Consider the following 20,431-nt stretch of genomic DNA (forward strand, 5'->3'; position numbering starts at 1 on the left):
CGGTGATGGAAACATAAGTCAACTGTTTTAAGGAGAGTTAAACACCATTTGCATTTCACACTAACCTTGACCAGTTACCACAATGGTTAGTCAGCCATCCAGACTACAGCCTTCCTTGTACATCAGCATCACAGAAGAGATCCATTGTGACCAAGCAGGTGTAGTATAACAAAACAAAAGGCATCCAATATACAAGGAATGCAAAAGACGCAAATTCTCTTGAGAAAGTGGAAAACTTAATGAGTTAAAAAACCACTTTGGACACCTTGTGAAAACATAAACCAGGGGTTTCATCGATGTTTTCAGCGGCAAGGTAACTAATTTTCACAGGTGGCCAAAACATTTTAAACTGAACCTGCACAAACCAGGTGGGCAAAATTGTCCTCACAGCCTGTTAATTTCTCAATGCCAGTGCCCAGCCCTTGATGAAACTCCAGATAAAGGGGATAAAAACTGGTTTATGAAAGAAAGTAGTGGAGTAATATTGCACTGGCAGGAAGGAAGCCTGTAAAGTTCAGCCTTTTGTGGGACTTGAACTCATGACTGTTTGGCAATTTGCATGAAAGGGAGTTCCATCACATATCATCAAAAAGTGAACTAATGTGCGTGTTCTAGAAAGTTTTTCTAGTTGTTTAGGGCCTATTTGTAGCAGAAACGCCAGTGGGTAGTATATAAAAGAATTCAGTCTACACTATGGGAAGTCACACAGGACAGCCAACCAGAGAAGAGACGAGGAATCTATGCCACAGTTACTGAGCTGATCAATCGCGTCGGACAAGCACAGAGGCTAAAGTCATGTCATGCATTGAACAAGCAGCCTTGAATAAGATCAACAACTTTCATTGGCTGAAGTATACATCCCATGCAGAACAGTCAAGATGGACAACATCATGTGAAGGTACTGATCTCTGATGTTGTTTAAAACTAGGAAAATGCAAATTGGATTGCCTCTTAATTCCTTTCCTTTTGGAGCCTCAGTCCATGCTATCAATATTTTGTTAGGAATGACAAGTTGAAAATGCTAAAAACACATTGGTGGGGAGTGAAAACAAGTCAAAAGGAAGAAGGTATGATTTTCTGATGGAGATCCATGGTTTGTAAATAATCGTATTTAAAGGAGAAGGTCACTCCAAGAAGCTTATAATTTTGTCTTCACCTGTAGCAAGAAAACATTCAGCTTATTTTTCACTCACCAACATTTCAGCCGCTAAAGTGCCTGCTATCCTGAAGAAATTCGTTTCGAAAGAAGCTACTTGGGAGTCTGCCATTTTGAACTGTTCTTGGCAGCCAGGCTGTGTTTATGAGACATAATTCCGTCCAACTCGAAATTGGTGGGAAAAAGAAAAACCTGCAACTGACTTTGTATCCTTCACAACGTCAGTAAAATGACGAGTGATCATCCACTTCCCTATCTTCACTGCTTTCATTTTCAGAGTTTGGAGCATGTTTGGCCCAAAATAATACGGCTTCAGAGCAGCCATAGCCCAGAGTGGTAGTGAAAGGCTTGTCGGAAGCCATTGGGACAAACTGTCTTGGACGGAATGATGTCACAAAAACGTGGCCTGGCCGCCGAGTATTGTTCAAAATGGCAGCAGCAATGTCAAATTTTGGGCTTCTTTGGAGACAAATTTCACATGGAAAACCTGTATTTTAGAGGCTGAAACTTCAGTGAATGACCTCACTTAGTGCCGGGTTTTTATTAGCATTGACAAAAAAACACACATTTTCCGAAGTGACCTTCTCCTTTAAAGCCCTCTAATAGTTAGCAGAAACTTGAAATAATTGTCTAGATGCATTTTTCCCCTTTGTGGTTCATGGCACATAGGGCTGCAACATCTTCTCTCCACCTCAATCTTTCCCTAGCTCTAGATTGTGCTCTGCTGCAATCTGTGAGTTCCAACCCAGCTTGGTCCTTTATTGGTCCTAGATATACTGTGTATTGTTTGCAAATTTATGTATTTCTGGACTCAAAAATCAGTTAACAAATTTCTGATTACCAGTAGTCGCTTTTGTGATGAAACTGACAATATTTTTTGTACCTTTTTGTGCCAAATCCACACTTGACAGAGATGCATCAGTGGATAACATCGGGAGCTCTCATCTAATATATTTACCTGTCATCAAGCTGATCGCAGTTTCTTCCATCATTAACCTCACAACAGATGATCAACATCAACAGACCAGTCAGATCAACCTGAAAGGATGATATGAAAGCAATAAACTTGAGCAGGCTATTGTTCAGTGAAGGTAAAATGTGTTATATCAAGCTCAAGATTCCTGATAAGTTCCTTGCATTATGTAGTTCCAGGAAATTTTCATACCAACCTCAACCAAGGTCACTGGAGATTTGGAGCAGCAGGTGGGGGGTGGGGGTGTTTCAAAATCTAAAGATATCAACTGTAAGAATGGAGCACAATTGGCACTATCCCAATTGCACTCAAGAAGTTATTAGTGAGACACCTGGTAAAGGGAACCAATCCGATCCCATTGAGGCACTGCTCAATACTTTGGCCAACATGTCATCTGACACACTGCTGAAATGCACTAGCCGATGACAAAACACAGATGCACTACCAAAGAGACTGAATGTCAGCTGGTATGTTGGCTGATGTATTGGCTGATTCTTGCCAGGTTAATTGTTAACAGTGATGATCATAAACTTGCAATTTTAATTACTTCACTAATCAACCGGATTTCTATCTTCTTTTTTAAGACATGACAACAGATGAAGGCAGACAGTCAACGGGCATGTTACTGGGTGGATCTGGTATGATGATCAAGTTACAGAGGTGTCAATGGAACCAGTGGAAAAGGAGACAATACATAATTTTCCAGGGAACTGTATTAATTATTGTATTGGATAAGTCATGGACATCATTGATGTTAACAAAGACCGTTCAATTTTAAGGGAGTTCTGACAGAATGACTAGATGAATATTTTCAGATTCATTTCTGCCAGTAGGTCTGTTTATTCATCCTCAAGTCCCAGTGGAAATCAAGGTCTGTAAAGTCTGTTTAGGTGTTGTCTAGGTTTGGCTACAGGTTCTAGTGTCTTGTTCGTTTTTTTTAGAAAATTATCAAATCACAAACAGACTTGGGTCATAACATCAAATGAAACTTCTAGGTAACATCCTAATGCCAGGAAACTTCAAGCTAAGTATTTGGAAATAATAGTTTGAATACTATTATTTACAAATAGTAGCTTAATTTTAAAGAGAATGTCAAAGCTATTTTTTAATTTGAATAATAATTTAAAAGTTATTATTTGAAATTGAAATAGTTTGCATTGAAAGCCAGGAAATTTTAAGCTAAGTATTTGGAAATAGCAGTGTCAATACTATTATTTACAAATAGTAGCTTAATTTTAAAGACAATGTGAAAGCTATTTCTTTAATTTAAATAATTCTTCAAAAGCTGTTATTTAAAATTGAAATAGCTTGCATTGAGAGCCATAAAATTTAAGAAATAATCTTTAAAGCTATTGTTAACAAATAATAGCTCTTAAAAAGGTGTTTCTTTAAATTATGATGGCTCAAAAATAGATCTTACTTAGAAAATTCATTTAATATTATACCCAAGTATCTAGGTGATTAGATTGCCCTACTGAAAAAGAGCATGACACAAATGAGCTATTTGCCAAACCTAGGTAAGACTGAAATGGATTGAAGTTGGGTTTGATTTCTGTCTGAACCTGAGAGATTTTCAGACTTCAGTCTCGAATTATAATTCAGCTATGATCATTCTTAAATTGTTTTCAAAATAGTGAATCAAAAGTTTTGAATGTCGGGAACATTGAAATACTAAATATTAGTAATTGAAATCCTGAACTTGGGACATGTAGAATTCTCTTTCTTTCATTTACTACTGGTAAGCTGAACTAATCTTGACACATAACCCTAACCAGTAACTTAACATGCTTAATTACCACAATTATTATAGTTAATTATTAATATTAATATATGGAGACTTCTTGATGTTCCTGAGTTCAGATTAAAAGAACTAAAATAGAAGATTAACAAATTTGATATCCATTCAAGTCAAAGCAGAAAATGTTAGCAATGCTATGATTCACTTTGGTCTAAAATTCAAGTCTATATGACAGACAGATGATCATCACAGCACATCGCAGTGTAGCTAAGTTGAACTTGCACAATCACGCAGGCAAACATAGCCTTGAAAGGGACTGTTGCTGGTGACTGATATTACAACAATGTCAGCAGAAGTTGTCTGGAAGACTTCTGCTCAGGCTTTTCAAACCTATCAGTCAGCATCAACCACCCTTTTCAGGACTATTCTTGACCATTTGATAAAGTCACTAGATGAACTACTGACAGCTAGTCACTCCAAATCTAAACCATTTCTGTGTGACTTGCCTTATGTTCAAAAAGACAGGATCAATATTATTTTTAAGAACTGCATGCAGTACAATTCATTGTTGGGTGAGAAAAATGATTTCCTGTATATGACGAGATCATCTAGTACTGACCATTGCAACAACAACGACAATTTTTTTAATTTTAAGATTTTCCTCAAGTTTCAGCGTTTTTGTTGGTTGTATTTTTCTAATTTAGTGTTTTAAACTAAATCTGAAAGTCAAAAGGTATGTAAAGAAATAGAATATGTGTGGTACTGTACATGTTCATGTTTAATTTGCTTGATACAAACTCAAGAGGAAGTTTGAGTGAACTTACTATTTAGGTCTGAGGGGGGGGGCAAGGGTTTGGAGTTGTGGGGGGATGAGGCTCAGATCTGGGGAACAGGGGTTTGGATGTGGGAGATTGGGGGCTTGGATTTGGGAGATGGGAGCTTGGATTTGGGAGATGGGGCTTGGATTTGGGAGATGGGAGCTTGGATTTGGGAGATGGGGCTTGGATTTGGGGGAAAAGGTTTGGAGTTGGGTGAAAGGGTATTGGATTTGGGGGAAAGGGCTTTGAATTTTGGTGACTGGTATGGAGTTGGGGGACGGGGGGCTTGGATTTTGGACAGAGGTTTGGATTTGGGGGACAGGGACTGGGTCAGGGGTTCTACCAGGTTGGGTTGGCCCTTTAGATAAGTTTTTTCAAACCCAATCGAACGTTTGTATCAAGCTATAAAAACACAACACGACCGCTTTCTATTTCTCTTGTGAAGTAAAAATAGAATTAAAATGTGATGTTTATAACCATGCTCAGTTTGCTTAGCCATGAACAAATAGTGAAATAGTGGTTGTATGTAACCTATTGTTTTCTTAGTTGGCAATACATCATTGGTTTATCGCTGATAGGGACATTCCTCTGTTGTGATCTTTATTGTGAAAATAAAAATAGTCTACTTGTCCAAATTTACTACAGTGTAAAGTTTTGTATACATCTGATTCAATGTTAAAGATGACCAATAATCTGTGAACTCAATTTGCCGACAGAATGTCAATTTGGTATTTATTTTGCATGTCAGCACTTCTAAAACCCAGTTGATTTATACAGGTATTTGGTCATCTTTGTTAGCAGTTGAATGTACACAAGATCTGTCACACTAAAATAATTCTGTTGCTACATATTAAGTTTTTTTTCATACTATGTTAGAATAAAGTAATGAATGGCACCAATTTTCTTGTCTTTATTTCTAATTTGTGCACATTAATGCACCCCTTTGGGGGTTAAGCCAGAGGAAGACGAGGATGAGAAGCCAACCATGCCGAGAGAATTGACAGCAATTAACTGTCTTCGACCATTTTAGTGGAGAAAGTCTGACATAAATAATGCACTAATCATTGGTTTTCCTGGGGGTTGATCCCCAGGACACCCCTAGAGAAACCTCAGGAACATGCAGGGAATGGTGCATTTTTGAAAAATTTTGTCCAGTAGGGAAGGGACATTGTTTAGTTTTTGAAAGAAACACGCCAAGGTTTGTTTGAGATTGCCCAGCAGTAAGTCACCTTCAAAATCCCAGATGAACATGCAGATGAGCAACATTGCTGCCATTTATGTGACATTTCGTGGAGGTATTCAGTGTTTTGCATGCTTGTTTTTTACTATGCTGTTCAAAGCCTGGGACGTAGTACAAGGAAAGAGAAAGTCTAATTGCTGACAGTTTCAAAGAAGAAGAGAAGGAATAAAGTCATAAAGTTGTCTGTCATTATTGTAAATGAAGGTATTCTGTCTTCAGCTCAGCCTCTAGGTGAGGGGAAATTGGTGTGAATTTTATGCCCTATACCCCAGGGATTAAGTAGGTTTTTGTTTGATCCTGAAAACAAATCTCCGGGGGGTCAACCCCCAGGAAAGCCAATGATGAGTGCATAAGTTCACGTGCCCCCGTTCCATTTACAGGCTAAAGGGTTTTCTATGAAAGATTGGCTCAGGGCTTTGTTTATGTGCAATGTGATTCCTTTAGGAGAATGAGACAACTGCGCACAGCTAAAGTGTATTTCTGTTGCTGTTTTTTTGTCCAAAAAAATCCCAGAAATGTCTTCAATGCTAGATAAATGTGTCCCAGACAAGTTAGACTGCGAGCGGTCTCTTACTCGAAGATGCGCGAGGGGAGAAGCGCAAACGAACAGAGCTCCTCTTCTCATTCGTTCTCATTCTTCCCTCGCGGATTTATGAACTAACGAGAGACTGCTCGCGGTCTCCCGGTAAATCAGTTCAGCGTACTTTCACCCTGGGGGGAGGCACTGCCATATATGGGCTATATAGGTATGTGCCGCTGTGAAGGGTATGGTTTTCAAGCAGTTTACTCTAGGATAGGGTATATAAATCAGAGCGTCTGGGTCTAGAATTGGGTATCATTTTTCCTACAACTGAGTAGTTGGTTGAAGATTTTATCTACACTAAGGAAACCAGGAATTGCCACTCAAAAATATAAAAAAAATCAAATCGGCGAGTTTAAATTTACACAAATCAGCCTCAATAGTGTTGATAGATGGGTGGATTTGGGGAGTTTACTCTAGTATAGGGTAGCGAAATTCAGCTGAACTAGCTCTGGTATAGGCTAAGGGTTCCAGGGTCCCAGCGGCACATCCCACCCAGAAATTCCCAAAGTACTCCCCCCCCCCCCCCCCGGGACTTTCACTAAATTGGTTTCCTTGTCATTTTCACATGCAACGGTCGCGTACCTGGATTACCGCTTCACGCTATGTGGAGCAATCTCTCATTGCTGGGTCATAAAAAAAGTGACGTCTTTCTTGGACTAACGCATTCCATCGTGAACATCCACGGGAACATCCCTTGCAGCAGCGCTCACCAGGAAGGAGAAAGCACAGCTGTTCGGGGCACAGCTTTTTGCGATCGCTGAATAATTTTCCAATAACTTTAAAAGAAAAAATTGAACTATGGTGTTGTCAGTTTCCAAAGAATGCTGAGTGGCAGTAAGGTGGGTGCAAGGAGGGTGCAAGTTCTCTTTTGCCTCGATCTTTTGCCTCGCCTCTGCCTCGCCATGATTGACGATTTTGAACATTGCCGCAAAAACGATCCCAGAAGTGCCCGCGAGTCTAGATTACCAACAGAAGCTTGGGAACGAGATCACGCGCTTCGACGCTTCCTGCTTCAGCTGAGGCGACGAAATACCATGGAGCTACGATTTCTGTGTTTCGCTGCTCTTGTAGCTTCGCTTTTCACCTGCTGCTTGGCTAATAGCAATGGAACAGTCCCTGTAATACTGTGGCATGGCATGGGTTTGTATTTTAACAGAACAGCCGAAAACCTTTTGAAGATAGCTGAAAATTTCCATCAAAATTGTTGCACTTTATATTTTTAGGGAGGAATGTAAGCTTATATCTCTAGTTTTCCACGAACTTTTTTACCCCCTATTCCTTGTATGCAAACAGTAGCAATGAATTGAAAAGGAAAATTAGAAATTTAGGCAAGCTTGATACCCGCACAAGGGTATTAAAGTCCGGCCCTCTGTAATAGTATACGGAGAAAGTATTTTGTTCCTCATAGTTGCATGTTTATACAACATGTTTAGCTTTGTACTCCTCCTCATGATTTAAACAGCTGCCTCGAAATGCATATTATATTTAAACTAGTCTGAGAGGAGCTAAACACCTCACCCACATACCCAGGAGAGGGGTGTACTCCGTGAAATTTTGGCTTGGGGTGCATCACGTAACAGCACATGACATTCCATAATCTTCCCATATTGTTCGAAAACTGGTTCCTTGAGCAAATGTTCTTTCACTCTGTAAAAGTTTGGATGGTCATTTCTAGTCATTTCCTGGCTCTGTGCTTGGAGGTCAGGCCTTTGAACAAAATGGAGGCTAGGGGTTGACTTTGTTATGATACAAACTTTGTTACTAAAGTTTCAAATGTGCGATAAATTATCAGCCTATTGCCAATCATGCCAACTGGTTCTTATCTGTATCAACACAAGGTCAACCCACACCAGTCCTGTTAATTGGTCTATCGTCTTTTCCAAAGCTATTTAAATCTCGCACATTGGTTTTGATGGGACTTTACATATATGTTGTAGAAATGAGCTTGACCGTCCAGTGTAGCAATGAAAATTGTTAGTAGCAAGTCCAATATTGGTGTGGTTTGTTTTAGGTGATTCATGCTGTAACCCTCTCAGCATGGGATCCATCAAGTCTATGCTGGAAGATAAAATTCCTGGCGTTTATGTACGGTCCCTGATGATCGGTGATTCAATTATACAGGTAACATGTTGCTGATAAATAAGCCATTTTCGTATTCTCGGTATTGGACTGGAACTAGCTTGCAATGGAGGCTCATGCGGGGAAATGTCATTAAAAAGAGATGAATATCTTTTACATTTAAAAAGACTCCCTGCATTAGCCTCAGTTGCAAGCTAGTTCCAATCCAATATTGAGAACACAAAAATGGTCTATTGGAAATATATTTTCAGCGTACAACACCTTTTTTTAATGTCAGAGTCAAATCAATCCTCTTCATGTGTGTTGGCACATAGTAGGTATGTGTGTTTGCACATTGTTACTGTGGATCATGGTGGCTTAACAGCTTGTGTACTGTTGGATCTGTTTTCTGGGTGTAAGCCCTGACAAGGAACTCTGCATTCAGTCTTTTTACAGATCTAGTGTTACTGCATGTAACAGTGTAATGTCAGCTGCTTGGTTAAAGAGGTATCATTGCAAGAAGTCTTAATATGTAAAATACTGATCATTATGGTCTGGTTGTTCCAAGGATGGATAAGGAATGAGCCATTTTTGATACATTGAAATTCTAAATTGGCTTCCAAGGCTTGGAGGAATGAAACAGAAAAAATCACATCAACGTTGGGGGATGAATAATTAAATTTCTTATGTTTTATCCCCAAAGCCTTGGAGCCAAGTTAGAATTTGTAGTACATAAAAAATGGCCTATTGCACTGGATAAGTCACTGTCTTTTGGATAAGTGTTCGCAAAGCCATGAATAGGTTAATCCATCCTTTGGAAATGATAGGGTCAGGAATATTTTTGTCTTGCTATGGTGTTTAGCAGTATTTTTGTTCTCTTAGGACATGGAGAATGGTTTCTTTATGAATGCAAATGACCAGGTAATACATGTACAGGCTTGATTTGGATTTATGTGTTAGCCTATCTCTCTCTCATTATCAACACTGTGAACCGTCAATCCATCTGTGGTGGTGTTGTCTACCTTGCTACAATGTCAGACTGAGATAGCTTTGTCAAGTAGTTTAATGCTGGCCTGAAAATTAAGCTTGCACATCAATGTATCACAGTAGATCAGTAATCTGACTTGCACTCTGATCACTATAAACTAAGATTATAAGAGAAATAAAGTGGTCCCAAGGTCAATTTCCTAGGTACATTGTACACTGATGTAAGCAGGTAACTGGTTACCTTCCTACTAGTTTTGCAGTGTTTCAATAATTAATTAGCGTTTTCCTCAGTTAGCATATAGGAACACAGCCAATGTATTTGCTAATTCTATATATATGTTTTATTATTTTTATTTAATGTAGTCTTAAAAATAATAGCTGTTACTTGATTGAAATTCACATATTGCAAACATTACAGATAAAACAAGTTTGTGAGAAAGTTGCTGCAGATCCAAAGTTGAAAGATGGATACAATGCCCTAGGGTTCTCGCAGGGTGGACAGTTCTTGTAAGTAACAGTTAATAGCAATTTATTTTCCTAAGATCAGCTTAATATTGTCTTGTGTGAAACAAAATACATGATTCCACTTTTTGTTGGAACTCATACTCTTTTATACAAGACTTGGGCACGGTGGTCTCATGGTTAGTGTACTTATTACAGTACCTTCTCAGTTTTTAGGTCTCAACAAATATTGCTAAGCTATTAGATAATTTGACATTGATCACTCTTAAAAATTAATGTGTATCTCATCCTATTATTTATAGTACCAGGCTGTCGTTAAAAAAATTGATGAATAATAGTGCTGTTCAAATGGTTTTTGTGTTTTTCTAGGCGTGCTCTTGCCCAGAGATGTCCCAATCCCCCCATGCTGAATCTGATCAGCTTTGGCGGACAACATCAAGGTGGGATGCAAGGAATCTTCTTATTGTTAGTGCCAATCAAACACATGTGAACTTGCAGAATTAAAAGTAAACCTTTTAGTTGTTATTCAGAGCTTTTGCTGTACGTACCACTAGGCTCTTCAAGAAAGACTGGTTTCTTTATCACTGGTTCTAGAGGTCACACACCTATTAATTTTTGCTCATAAACAAAGAACAGAAAGTGAGCATAATAATAATATTTTATTACCAGTAAGACTAAAATTGTATCTTTTCACAGGTGTTTATGGATTTCCACGTTGCCCTGGTGACAACTCCACCATCTGTGATTATATCAGGAAGTTGCTGAATCTGGGAGCTTATGAAAGGTACATTTTAGCGTATCAGTTTCACTTTTAAGTAATATACTCTTTATTCTTACTGAGAGCTTTTATTTTCAGTTACATTTAGTTCAATGTCTTAAGCTTCCTATTAGGAATTTAACTGTACACAAACTATATCAACTACACATGCACCATCAGTACATTGAGCATACTAGTTGACCATTAATAACATTTATGCCAATTTTTTGAGGTAGCAAGTAAATAAGGTGTTACTTTTTAATAAATCTAAATTTATAACTTTTAATCATTAAAGGTGTATTTATTAATAAAGGTGTGTTTATTTATTGTTTGTCTCATGATGTAGTCACTTGATATGAAGATGGCGACGTTTTGACTGCTTACTGCTAGTGTTCTTCAAGCGATGAGGTTGACTGATCATGTGGCATGGCGATTTACATCTCAAGTGACTACATCATGAGACAAACGATAATACAAGTGCTTTATTATTTCATCTACCACAATGAACAACAACAACAACCTTTTCCTCAACTTTTAATTAGTTTTCTTTATATTTTGTTTATTTGTCCTGATGGTCTCCTTCTTTCCTTGTCCTTTAACAGTTGGATTCAAGACTTGTAAGTACCTCTTGTGTGGTCAAATATTGCAGTTATACCCTGTGGTCTGTTGGTTTCTCCTGCAATAGTCCCACACTCCAAACAAAGCGGGCATTTTGTTTTTTTTTTAGTCATAGCAACTAGCATTCAGTATAGTTGGAACTCCATCTGCTATCATTCCTTCTTTCATTGCTTGCAGAAAATTCCTTCTTTGCTTATGGTGTGGTTGAAACTAGCTTTTTTTCAGTGCCTCTCACTGGCTGAAATAATAATAAATTATTATAAATCAATTTTCAAAACTGACTAGCAGAAAATTCCCAGATCTGGCTAGCACTTTGGCATTACAGTCAAATACCTTGCCTCTTTTCTGAGACACCTCTTTCCAGGGTTTATATACCTGTGGCTGCAAAAGAGTATTTTCCCCTTGCCATTTCAGCAGTAATGCCAGTGTCATATTATTTTGTTGTTTTTTTGTTTGTTTGTTTGTTTGTTTGTTTGTTTGTGTTATCAAGGTAAGAATTATAATGGTGAGAAGATCTTCTAGAGTGGTCTTTCAAGTCGCAACAACACTCCTTAGATTGAGGAGTAACCCTGCATGAATGGTCATCCTGATTAATCTGTTGCTTTTATTATTGTATTACATTTCAGCCTTGTTCAAGCAGAATACTGGCATGACCCATTGAATGAGGAAGAATATAGAGACAAGAGTATCTTCTTGGCTGATATCAACCAAGAAAAGGTAAATTGTCTCAAAGGATGTAAGGTATTGCAGTTTCCCTTACTGGCTGATCAAATGACTGTACATGATGCATATGCCTGGACCAATAAATGATTTTTGTATTGGTGTCCACTTTGTCAAAGGCCTGGCTGAGGAGCAGGTTGACAGGGTTTGGTGTTTGATTTCTATTTGGCATCTTACAAGTCTTGAAGATTACAGCACCCTGTAAAGGAACAGGTCAAAAATAATACTTTTTATCCCTACTTTTTAGGGAGGTTTTTAATCTTTTATAACAAAGCAGTGAATGGTCAGGTGGATAAAATAGACTGAAGAAGTTATTGGCCATGCCTCAATGATACTGTCTACAAATTCCTTTTTTCAATTAGTTGTCTAGTACATGTAAATCTATTTTAACTAACTTGTTGACTTTTGTTTAAGTGGATATAACTTTTTTCCTGGTTTATATTGTTCTTGCCTCAAAAATTTATCCTGGAATCGTGTTTTATAGGTGAAGAATCCTGAGTACAAAGCAAACCTGATGAAATTGAAGAACTTTGTGATGGTTATGTTTGGCAAGGATACTATGGTTGATCCTAAGGAATCTGAGGTATAAAGAAGAAATTTTGATTACCGTAAAAACTCGTGTATAAGCCGCACCTTTTTGCTGAAATTTTGGGCTCAAAATGGTGGGTGCGGCTTATATACGAGACCATTGCCTTCAGAGGGGGCTAATTGCCTAGTTAGTGGTCAGATATAGTACTTAAAAACGTAAGTAAATAAACATTCAACATTTTGAAACCTGTTGCTGTTGTTGATCATTGCTTTTGATAGAAGTGGTGGCTCCTAAAGGAGCCTTTGTCTCTTCAGGTTTTAAACCTGAATCTTCTTCGCGAGTAGTTCTTTCGATCACTTCAATACTGATCTCTCCGCCATGTGCAAGAAAATACCACGCTATTCGTGAGAACTCACGGGACAAATGACCGACTGTTTCGGTGTTCTTCACAACTTGCACCGCGTGTTTATCCATAGGATTGTTAAACTCGCGTCGAGCAACAAGTTTTTCACCAATTGAAGGCTTCCATACATGTTTATAAACATGGTATCCACGCACAGCTGATGTGAAATGGAACTTTTCCATCTTGTTTATCGTTCATTCGATCGTTCAATTCGATCGATCTACGTGACTCGGCCCAGACTTCTTATCGCATCGATCGGTCAGAGATTGTTCTGCTCAGATTTCCGTTTGAATTTCATCGTTTTCCACTATCGCCTTTAGCAATAAAGGCAACATCTTGTCAAAAGAGCCTCTCTTTAGGAGGATATCAGAAATTCTGTTGAAGAATAGCTTGTAAAAGGTATTTCAAGAGTTATTTAGCTCGCAGCAAATACACAGCATCAGATTTGACCAAGCTTACAATGTACAAGTAATCACTTTCTTTTGCTCAGCGCTTTTTAAAGAGTTTTCTTTTTTTCAAAATCAAGCTCGAAAGTTGGGGGTGCGGCTTATATACGAGTGCGGCTTATACACGAGTTTTTACGGTATTTTCTATGGGCGAGTGCTCACCTCTCATCAGTGGCCACTTACATATAGTTCCAAGGCTGGCTGGTTTCTTCAATCTGATAATGTAGATAGAATTATTACAAGTGAATATATGAAAGTTGATATATCTGAACTGCGGAAAATGATGTGAAGATATGATTGATCATCACAGTTATGCCAAGCAGTTGTGAAATTAAAGCCTGAAAAAAAAAATTCAGGCCTGAATGGGATTTGATCAAACATACCTTCAGGGAGAATTATTATTGACCATGTCCTTTTATTTATTTTGTAGTGGTTTGGTTTTTATAAGCCTGGGCAAGGCAAGGAGATGTACACTTTACAGGAGAGCCCATTGTACCAAGAGGTGTGTACCATGGATACGCATCTTTTCATTATTTTAATGACAGCTTATGGGCAAGCACAAAATTCCATATTCAGACTGAGAAAGGAAGTAACGCCCTACAACAAACTGCTTTAGTCCTTGTCACACTCCTGGGTTGCTCTGTGTTTGCATGCTTGGACTCATGTGCAGGGTTTTGCTTGTTGCTATTGAAAACCAGGCCTTCCTGACCAACAAACACCTGTGGAACTAAGTTATCTTTGTTCAATGGCCAGTACCAATTTCCCTTTTTTGCTATCATAATGGCTTCAATCTTTTTGGGGGTGGAAAAAATAAATAGAGGATATTGCACAGTGGCGCAAAGATAGGAATTTTATTTGCAAGTGGTAAAAACAATATTTTCTGAACAAGCAGAGCAAGGGAAATATTGTTTTCAACACAAGAAAACTGAATTTACAACTTCAAGCCACCTTTTAATTTTCTTTTTATTATATAGACAAAGATAATGAGGATATGATAAATACATCACTCAGGTCCTGGAGTTCATACATGTATGAATATTATGAGCAGTATATTTTATAGTAAGGCAGTCATGTCTCTATAATAAATTGTTACATGCACAACGCACTATCATGGGTACTATACAGGGCTGTCATTAAGGGCCGTAAGCTGTAACACCTGTTATGGCTCAGTGTGCTTGATTTTCCCTTGATGCTATGGGTGAAATTCCCTGCTGTTTAGAGAATTCACCCCCAAAGTAACAAATTTGCTATGGGTGTGGAGAATAAGGCTACAGGTGACTAAAAAATTGATGACAACCCTGCTATAAAAACCAAACAATTACTTAATACGTGCTAATTGTCATTTTAGGACTGGCTGGGACTGCAGCAAATGGACCGTGACAAGAAACTGCATTTTCTAACTGCTGATGGAGATCACTTGCAGTTTACAGACGAGTTCTTTGATGAACAGATCTTACCATTTCTGAAGTAGACATGGGTTATGGGTTGTGTTGGCTTGAGAAGAATGATACACTAATTAGATGATAGATTTTTTAGCTGCCTTGTGAGTTTTGCGTCATTGAGGAAATTGTGTGCTAATGTAGACTTGTAACTAAAAAAACGATGTAGAGTGATCCAAAATGTAAGCCTTTTTTTTTTTTTTTTAAATATATATATAATCAACTCCTCAGTCTGTTAAATTGTAACTCGGGAGAACTTTCCATTGCTGTGCTGTAAGGGGGTTTGGTTGCAATTTATAATTGTGCCTTTTACAAAATGAATATGGAATGTTAGGATGTGAAATAACAAACCTGGGGTTGCACTTTACATAATTGTAGTAGTAAGGAGGAGAGGGCAAGTGAAGCAAATTCAAAGAAAAGCTTTTTCTTCAAGTTATTGGGCTGTTCAAGAAAGGATGGCTTCAAGAAATCATGTTTCCACTGTAGTTTAAAGCTCATGCAAAGGATAATTCTAGAAATTTTTTCCTTAAGCAATAGACTACAAGTTTTTGTGGTTCATAGGCTGATAAACCACTCAGGATGTTGAAAGAACGTGAGAAGAATTCGTAAATCACGAGAACACTAGAAGAATTCATAAATCACAAGCAGCAGGCAAGTGATTTACGAATTCTTCGAGTGTTCTTCCAACATTCCAAGTGGTTTATCTGCCTCTAAACCATAGAAACTTGTGGTCTATTGCTTTTATATAATAATTCAGAAGACACGCGAAATTTCCATGAGTTTACTGGCACAATAAACCATAGCTGACCGACCAATCAGAGCGTGCGCATTCATTTAATTATTATATAAAAACAATTAAACAACATGCATTTTGTACAAAAGTCACAAGACAAGACAACACTTCAGAAATGTATAGACAAAAACCTGTAGATTAACCATTTTATTATTAGAAAATTATAAAACAGTTATAAATAATGCCATATGAAATAAACAGCATTTTAACCCATAAATAGAAGACTTTATATATAACAAAGTGTAAACCACGTTATTGAGCAACAGAAGCGTTTTTTGTGGCAAAAACTAACATCTTGCAACTTAAATAGAAAACTTGCCATTAACATGACGTGGTAGTCATGCACCATTTTAAACTGCATTTACAAAATAAAATAATTTTACCAAATTTAATGTCTTTTGTCTTACATTAAACTCATCACAAATAGATGAGCTTGGGAACTGGTGCCTTAAAGGTTAGCGGGGTGCCAAAGCCATAAGCCGCTAGGAGGTATCCATGGCAACCCTGGAAAGCAGGGACCACCCAATGAGCGTCCGCTAACCGGCACCGTCACACTGAAAGAAATTCAGTGGAATCTACTTACCTGGAGAATACTTACCCTGACCAAGAACAAAACGGGAGGGAGGAGAGGGTGCAAGAATCCGCAATGATTCGCGAGCAAAGCAGTGCAACTGATCCGCAACAATCAGCAGAATACACTACAACAATATTATGCAATGAACCATAAACCCCTGCAAAACCCTTGAAGGCTGCCCCACAGGTCACGTACTCCCAAACGTGGAAACCGCTGGCTGCATAAGCTCATATTTAACTTGCCTAAATGATATTAGCTGGATGGGCACACTAGCTGGCTGCATTAGCTCGAGTTTAACCTTGCCTAAATGATATTTAGCCACATTTCACAACTTCAGAACTCAGCTGTAGTATATACTATTTTTGCTTTAATGTTTACAATAGAAATAGCTAAGCGCTTACATTTGTCACCCTGCAATGAAATCTTGATTGAAAAATTGATATCAATCTTGGTCTCTAAATTCTATTTTTTCAAATTATGTTTTCAATGAAGTTATTATCCACAAATAGACCTTTCCCGCACCAGAGTGAGGTTGGGGTGGACATTTCATACATTTACTGTATTTTTGTTCACCCTGACGTCACCTTGGCTCCATTGTTTGCTGGAATGCGGGAAAGGTCTACGGGATTCATAAAAAATGTAAATGTCTGACCCCTTACAATAGCACCTTCGAATCTTCCTGGAAAGTTAGAAAGCTCGTAATTTTTTTGTGAACCAAGGTAATATCTGCACCACATTCATTTTGGGATTAACTTTTATTGCTAAAAAAAAGGCTTTATAAAACTAAACTTGGGGTACTGTGTAGAATCATTTTCTCTTCTTTTGAACATTGTGCAGCTCCAGAAAATATCCATACCCACCCTCTAGAAGGTCATGGGAAATTCTGAGGCTGTAGGAGAGAAAGGGCATTGAAACCAAAATCCTTCAGTGGTGCAGGGTGGGGGGTACAGATATATTCTGGAACAATACATTCATAGCTAGAGTATACAGAAGTTATTTTCTACTCCACTTACAGCTGCATGACTATTTGGTCTGAAGTGCAAAATGACAGTCTGTTCAAGTTAGAACATTGACTTCTTGTACATCCACTTACCGGTAATAGCACTTTATTCAACTCCAAATATACTGTGTGTGAAAAGACAGACCAGCAGGTTAAGCCTACTTAAAGGTTCCCTGAATGTTGCACTTTTTAATTGTGTCACTGTGCAACTAGCCATTCCAAGGCTCCAGTATTTTGGGTCTTCCTGTTCTGAATCCCTCTTCCAAGCCATCCAAAGTATTCATGTCCTCTTGCGGTAGGTTAAAGTCAAATATGCTGGCATTCTCTATAATTCGAGATGATTGACTAGACTTGGGAATACAAACATAGCCTTTCTGTATACACCATCTCAGTAATACTTGTGCTGGTGTTTTTCCGCGCTTGTTTGCAATGAATTTCAGTGTAGGATGGCCAAGTTTCTCTCCTCTTGTTAGAGGTGAATAAGCCTGAACAGCAATGCCCTCTTTCTTGCAGTAATTTACGAGGTCATTCTCTTGTAAAAACGGATGCAATTCAATTTGATTGATAGAAGGTATCACTGTAGAGTGCTTCTTCAGTTCTTCAAGATGGTGGATACCAAAGTTAGATACACCTATAGACCTGCCAAAAATAAGACAAATAAATGACTTTGAGTCAAGTACTGTATGATCAAAAAAGTCTTGTTATCACATAGCATTATAGAGATGGTAGATATCCTGACCTCACTCTGTTGAAGTGGCTAAAATCTTAAGAGTAAAAAATGTCACAAACATTAGTGCATTGACTAGGGGCCATTTCATTTAAATTATATCCACCTACCCCCTCCCCCTGTTGATGGGATTTTCTCAAGGGTCTGCAAGGTCTTTCTGAATGGGGATGCTGTGTCGGACAGCCAGCATTGACCAATGTTTTGAAGAAATTTACAAAACAGCTTTTTCTTGAGGACAAAGGACAGTTGGGTTATCAGCTGAGAGGGACTTTGACTTTTCTTCCCCTGGGGGTGGGGGAAATTTTGACTTTTCAATAGAGAGGGACTAGAAAATGGAATGGGCCCGTGTTCATACAGAACTCTAGGGACTTCTTACAAACCTGATCAGTCCTTGTTCTTGTAACTTCACCATGGCATTCCAAGAAGGTACGATTTTATCAGGCAGAGGAGAATGCATGAGATACAAGTCTACATATTCCATTCCGAGTTTTCCTAAACTGTTATTGAAAGCCGCCAACGTTTCATCGTATCCATGATCAGTGTCATACAGCTTCGTGACAACAAATATATCTTCTCGTGGAATCTTGCTCTCCCTAATGGCCTCACCAACACTTTCTTCATTCATGTATCGCGCCGCTGTATCGATTTGTCTATAGCCATTTTCCAAGGCCCAAAGCACAGCTTGTCGAGTTTCTTCCCCAGATCCGGCTAGATAGACTCCCAAGCCATATATCGGAATTTGTACGCCGTCGTTTAGAGTTACACTTGAAGAAATATTGACACTCTGGGTATTAGGTTGAGGTGAAGTGTAAAAGTTCGCGTGTTTTACTTTGGATGTATCTTCGCAGTTGTCGCTGTTCCTGTCACAGATTTCAACACCCACAGAGAAGGAAAGAGTCAATAAAATCAAAGTACAATGAATCATCTCACTTTAGAAGATAATAGACTTCAAGAATAATTCTAAATTATACGGAAATTCTCCTTTTCGAGCAGGTAGAGGTAAACAAAATGCACTCAGATTTACCTGTGCTTCCAAGCCTGGATTCCAAACCGCGCCACCTTGACAGCCATCGAAGAAATTTTACCTACTCGTACATTCGGACAGAAAGATAATTTTCCCCACTGAATCATTCTTTTAGAAAACTTCTGTGACCTCTAGAGATTCCAATACTGAAAAAATATTGTTCCTTCTAAACTTTCAACAGAAGAAAGTTCTTTGTTTTGGCTTCCAGGCTCCTCCCAGATCAAGAGATCGGAATATTTTAAGTAACCGGAAGTGTGATCCGTGGTCAAATCTCGTTTTGATTGGAGTATGCAGTATCAAAGTTATCGATAGGTTCTTGTAATTGGAAAGCATTATATTGGTTCTGATATTTGGCTGGCTTATTCTTGAAGAGATTTAAAGTGACTTAAATGGCATTTGAACAAGAAGTTTTATTTCAGAAGCAATATAAGGGTCAGGTAGTGACTAAAGTCACTAAAGCGAACGATTTTAAGTGTAAAATTCACTACCTTATCTCCACACTTCAAGATTTCGCGTACACTGGTTCTTAGCAGAATCTTTCCGGTAATAAGCGAGCGAGAAAACCACGCGAGGACGTACAAGGAGCATTCATTTTAGGTACCTAGCCCACCCCGTTGCGTTGTCACTCTTTCAACCCCACACGATCAAAGGTGTTGTTAGAGTTACCATAATTGTTATGTGACCTCATACTGACGAAAAAACGTCTCATGAACCATGGCAATTTGGGTGAAACCAGGTTTCAAACTCCCGAAACGGGGTTTTTAAGGGGTTTCCAAAGGGTTTTAAAAGGGTTACTAAAGAGTTCCCTAAGGGTTTCTAACGAGTCTCCAGGGGGTTTCTAATGAGTTTCCAGAGCGTTTCCAAAGGGTTTCAAACTCCTGAAACCGGGTTTCCAAAGGGTTTCAAGAGTTTCCAAAGTTTTTTTGTTTGTTTTTTAAGGCAATCGAAACGGGTTTCCTATACTTGAAATCTTTGAAACCCCTTGACGAAACTTTGCTTGTAACGTAGTGTGATAGAGCGTCTTGAGCATTTTACATAATACCTGCAACGCTTTCTTCCAGCTAAGTTTATTGTGTTAAATTCTTTCCAAGTTAGCATGGGCTTTAAAATAATATTACGGTTTGGATTCTGCGTGAAACCTAGATGGCTAAAATGCTAGAGTATAAGCCCAGTAAATTAGTGTTCAGTAAAGGGTGTTTCCAAGACCAAAGAGAACTTAGACATTTACAAGACGCACACCAACTTTACTTCATTCAACATGTGCACCTATTTACAGATAAATCGACTTTAAGAAGCCTTAATAATGAACTGCAAATTTTAAAACACTCAAGACAGAGTTTTTTTGTATTATAAACTGACAGGAGAATTCGAGGATAAATTTGTGGT

The 20,431-nt window shown here is 38.4% G+C and overlaps 2 protein-coding genes across 2 annotated transcripts; one reads left to right on the forward strand and one right to left on the reverse strand.

Annotated features, from left to right (window-relative positions):
• The first annotated feature begins 7,223 nt into the window (after positions 1–7,223).
• LOC145463193 (palmitoyl-protein thioesterase 1-like) lies at positions 7,224–16,107 on the forward strand. Its single transcript, XM_081446926.1, has 11 exons — positions 7,224–7,648; positions 8,520–8,629; positions 9,449–9,487; positions 9,972–10,060; positions 10,385–10,455; positions 10,712–10,799; positions 11,375–11,389; positions 12,017–12,107; positions 12,595–12,693; positions 13,919–13,990; positions 14,837–16,107. Exons 1-11 carry the CDS (start codon positions 7,330–7,332, stop codon positions 14,957–14,959), a joined length of 1,116 nt encoding a protein of 371 aa, XP_081303052.1. The 5' UTR covers positions 7,224–7,329; the 3' UTR covers positions 14,960–16,107.
• On the reverse strand, positions 15,846–20,420 carry LOC145463195 (9,11-endoperoxide prostaglandin H2 reductase-like). Its single transcript, XM_081446928.1, has 4 exons — positions 19,046–20,420; positions 18,402–18,881; positions 16,624–17,933; positions 15,846–16,133 (listed from the first exon to the last, which is right to left on the reverse strand). Exons 1-3 carry the CDS (start codon positions 19,150–19,152, stop codon positions 17,504–17,506), a joined length of 1,017 nt encoding a protein of 338 aa, XP_081303054.1. The 5' UTR covers positions 19,153–20,420; the 3' UTR covers positions 15,846–16,133; positions 16,624–17,503.
• Between the last annotated feature and the right edge of the window lie 11 nt (positions 20,421–20,431).

The sequence above is a fragment of the Orbicella franksi genome, chromosome 12 (genome assembly GCF_964199315.1).
Source record: "Orbicella franksi chromosome 12, jaOrbFran1.1, whole genome shotgun sequence".
Classification (NCBI taxonomy): domain Eukaryota; kingdom Metazoa; phylum Cnidaria; class Anthozoa; order Scleractinia; family Merulinidae; genus Orbicella; species Orbicella franksi.

Coding starts and splice junctions, on each gene's coding strand:
- LOC145463193 (XM_081446926.1), top strand. CDS start 7,330: ATGCTGAGTGGCAGTAAGGTGGGTGCAAGGAGGGTGCAAGTTCTCTTT. Junction 10,456..10,711: donor CTTTGGCGGACAACATCAAG/GTGGGATGCAAG, acceptor ATCTTTTCACAG/GTGTTTATGGATTTCCACGT. Junction 13,991..14,836: donor AGAGCCCATTGTACCAAGAG/GTGTGTACCATG, acceptor TTGTCATTTTAG/GACTGGCTGGGACTGCAGCA.
- LOC145463195 (XM_081446928.1), bottom strand. CDS start 19,152: ATGATTCAGTGGGGAAAATTATCTTTCTGTCCGAATGTACGAGTAGGT. Junction 18,882..19,045: donor ATCCAGGCTTGGAAGCACAG/GTAAATCTGAGT, acceptor AATCTGTGACAG/GAACAGCGACAACTGCGAAG. Junction 17,934..18,401: donor CAAGAACAAGGACTGATCAG/GTTTGTAAGAAG, acceptor TATTTTTGGCAG/GTCTATAGGTGTATCTAACT.